The following is a 2,569-nucleotide window of genomic DNA, read 5'->3' as shown; positions in this document are numbered from 1 at the left end:
CAAGGCATTTGCAGGGAGAGCTCTGTGGCCAAAATACTGTGAGTGCTAAGATGTTAGCACTTGCAGTGCAGGAGCTTCTCAGGCAGCTGTTGAGGAGCATGGTGAGAGCTCCAGTGTTCTCTTCTTTCAGCTAAGACAGGCGAAGGTCTCTGCTCCATCTTCTCTCCGTCCTTTGTGCAGTGGGATGCCATGACCTTCTTCTCGGAGAGTGTCATCAGCCAGATGTTTCGAACCATGGATAAAGACGTATGTGTATCCGATGCTCCTGCCTATTCTGGCTTTTCTGGGCTGACACAAGTGGATGTTTTTCAGCTATGTTGTCCTAGAAAAGTCTGTAGTAACTGTTTGCCTCCATGCAAAAACCCAGATTGTTTAGTGAGTCATTCTTATGAGAAGTAGTGACCCTTCTTTAGTTGGGACCAAACTCATACTGCCTGACTCTCAGATTCTGGACACTATGCCATGAGAAGTCACAAGAGAGCCCTCAGGTGGCATGTTGGGACACTGGCTTGTTGGAGGAGAAGAGAGCTGCTTAAGGAGAAATTTATTCTTTTTACTTATCCCTGATTAGATTTTGAAAATTTTTTAAACCTTATAACTAAACAAGAGAAACTTAAGCCCAGGGAGTAGGAGATCAGAAGCTTTTTCTCTGGTTTTTGTTCAGCAGCAGGTGAATCAGAAGTCTGGTGTAGACTGACTTGATTTTTTTATTAGATTAGGCTGCTCATGCACTTACAGTTCATCAGTCTAATCACAGCAGAATAATTATGTGGGTCAGTACAGTTGGTTAAACATGGAATCTATTGGACAGAGTCAACAGGAGAATTGGGAGCCAAACAGAGAGGAAATTGGCCTTTCTCACAGGTGCAAACAGTAATATGGGGACTAGAGACTGATGTCTCAAGACTGCCCTACCAGCAATGGCAATGCTGCTGTCCCTTTTCCCTCAGCAAGTACACATAGCACACAGTTACACTGAGTTTTGTGCTGCTTTTCTTTTTGCTTTGAGAAAGCTGTTCTCAGCTGAGAGGCCTGACGGGGTAGCAGCAGCTGCATGGCCTAGCTCTTGGTGTTGTAGGAAGTGTGCTACAGGCTGAAGTACTGAGCCTTGCCTCGTTTTTTTTTTTTCCTTCTTTCTTTTTGCTGCCCTCATAGGAAATCCCAGTGAATGATGGCATAGATCTGCTGCAGCTTGTCCTTAATTTTGAAACAAAAGATCCTCTGATCTTGTCCTGTGTGCTCACCAATGTCTCTGCTCTCTTTCCGTTTGTCACTTACCGACCAGAATACCTACCACAAGTGCTTTCCAAGGTAGGTACGTGCAGACCATGCTAAAATCAAGTGGGCTTTTTGTGATGCAGGGCTCTTGTACTAAACTGCAGGAGTTGATCCTCTTGTTACTGTCAGAGAAGGACTATCCTTCATGTTAAAGGTGGGGAAAAAATGAGACTGAGTCTTGTTCAAGAACAGTGTCAAATAACCCAAATTTTGCAGTTCTTTGCCTTAAATCTTAACATAACGTGCATGTTCTGGCCAGTAAATTTCAAGTCTATTTCAAGGCCATACTCTATTGATGATTCATCTTCCAACTTGGTCAAAGGATTCTTCACTGACTTGGCACTAAATGAAATGGCACTAAAATTTTATGATCTATTCCTTGAGCTCAAACAGACCTGTGTGCTGGATATTAACAAATGATGTGAGTTTTTGGATTTTTCCTCCCTTTTCTCACAGCTCTTTGCTTCAGTTACCTTTGAAGTCGTAGAAGAAAGTAAGGTACGTCTGAATTATTATCTACTAATGAGCTATAACAGTTAGATCCAATAGTATTCTGTTGGAGAGCATGCTGAGTCTGAAGACTCTGCTGTAGTAGGCTTCTGGAGTATAGTTCTGCTCCTGGAAAGGCTGGGGAGTCTAGATACTGCTGATCTCTTCTTGGTTAACATAGCCTACTGACCTTTGGCTCACAAACTTAGAAGGCCACAGATGTGGTCTAAGGCCAGTACACTTAGTTCCCTGGTCAATGCTGGCCTTCCTGAGAGTGAGCTCCCTTCATTAGCTGTGGGTGTTCCTCAGTACTTGGTATCTGTAGCTCTGAAGGATGGCTCTAAAGCTGCTGGCTACCTAGGGAATGCTGGGAGTCTTGAAGTAGTAAGATCCATAGCATCCTCACTCCTGAAATAGAGGTTGTTTGAACACGAATTTCTTGAGTTGGCTGCTGCTTCAGAGGAAATTTGGTTGCTGCCTGATGGTTTGGGAGCAGGGGGGAGGTGTGGAAATGTTTTTTTATCTGTACTCAACAGTGCAGAACTCTTATGTACTACATTTGTGTCTTGAAGATAACCTGCATTTGTCTGAACTTTTGTTTTGTTGCATTGAAGTTTGTTGTGTCTGTCCAGGCTCCTAGAACTCGAGCAGTGAAGAATGTGAGAAGGCATGCATGCTCCTCAATCATAAAGATGTGTCGGGATTACCCTCAACTTGTCCTGGTATGTAAATACAACTCTGTCCTGAAGACTCTTGCCTCAATTTCATTTGGATTTTGTGGCATCTTTAGCTTCCTTGACTA

The 2,569-nt window shown here is 43.4% G+C and overlaps 1 protein-coding gene across 1 annotated transcript in view; it reads left to right on the top strand.

The window, feature by feature from the left end:
• The window catches only part of LOC103800489 (exportin-5-like), a gene marked incomplete at its 3' end in the record, with an annotated part of 6,055 nt that extends 3,566 nt beyond the window's left edge, over nucleotides 1–2,489 (top strand). Inside the window, exons 6-9 of the mRNA XM_009072866.1 lie at nucleotides 131–246; nucleotides 1,156–1,311; nucleotides 1,735–1,776; nucleotides 2,382–2,489. Of these exons, the coding sequence (XP_009071114.1) occupies nucleotides 131–246; nucleotides 1,156–1,311; nucleotides 1,735–1,776; nucleotides 2,382–2,489 (422 nt within the window). The remainder of the gene's footprint in view (nucleotides 1–130; nucleotides 247–1,155; nucleotides 1,312–1,734; nucleotides 1,777–2,381) is intronic.
• Between the last annotated feature and the right edge of the window lie 80 nt (nucleotides 2,490–2,569).

The sequence above is a fragment of the Acanthisitta chloris genome, unplaced genomic scaffold (assembly GCF_000695815.1).
Source record: "Acanthisitta chloris isolate BGI_N310 unplaced genomic scaffold, ASM69581v1 scaffold41594, whole genome shotgun sequence".
In the NCBI taxonomy this organism is placed as follows: Eukaryota; Metazoa; Chordata; class Aves; order Passeriformes; family Acanthisittidae; genus Acanthisitta; species Acanthisitta chloris.
The sequence above is the reverse complement of the archived record's forward strand: the minus strand, read 5'-3'. Positions and strand labels throughout refer to the sequence as shown.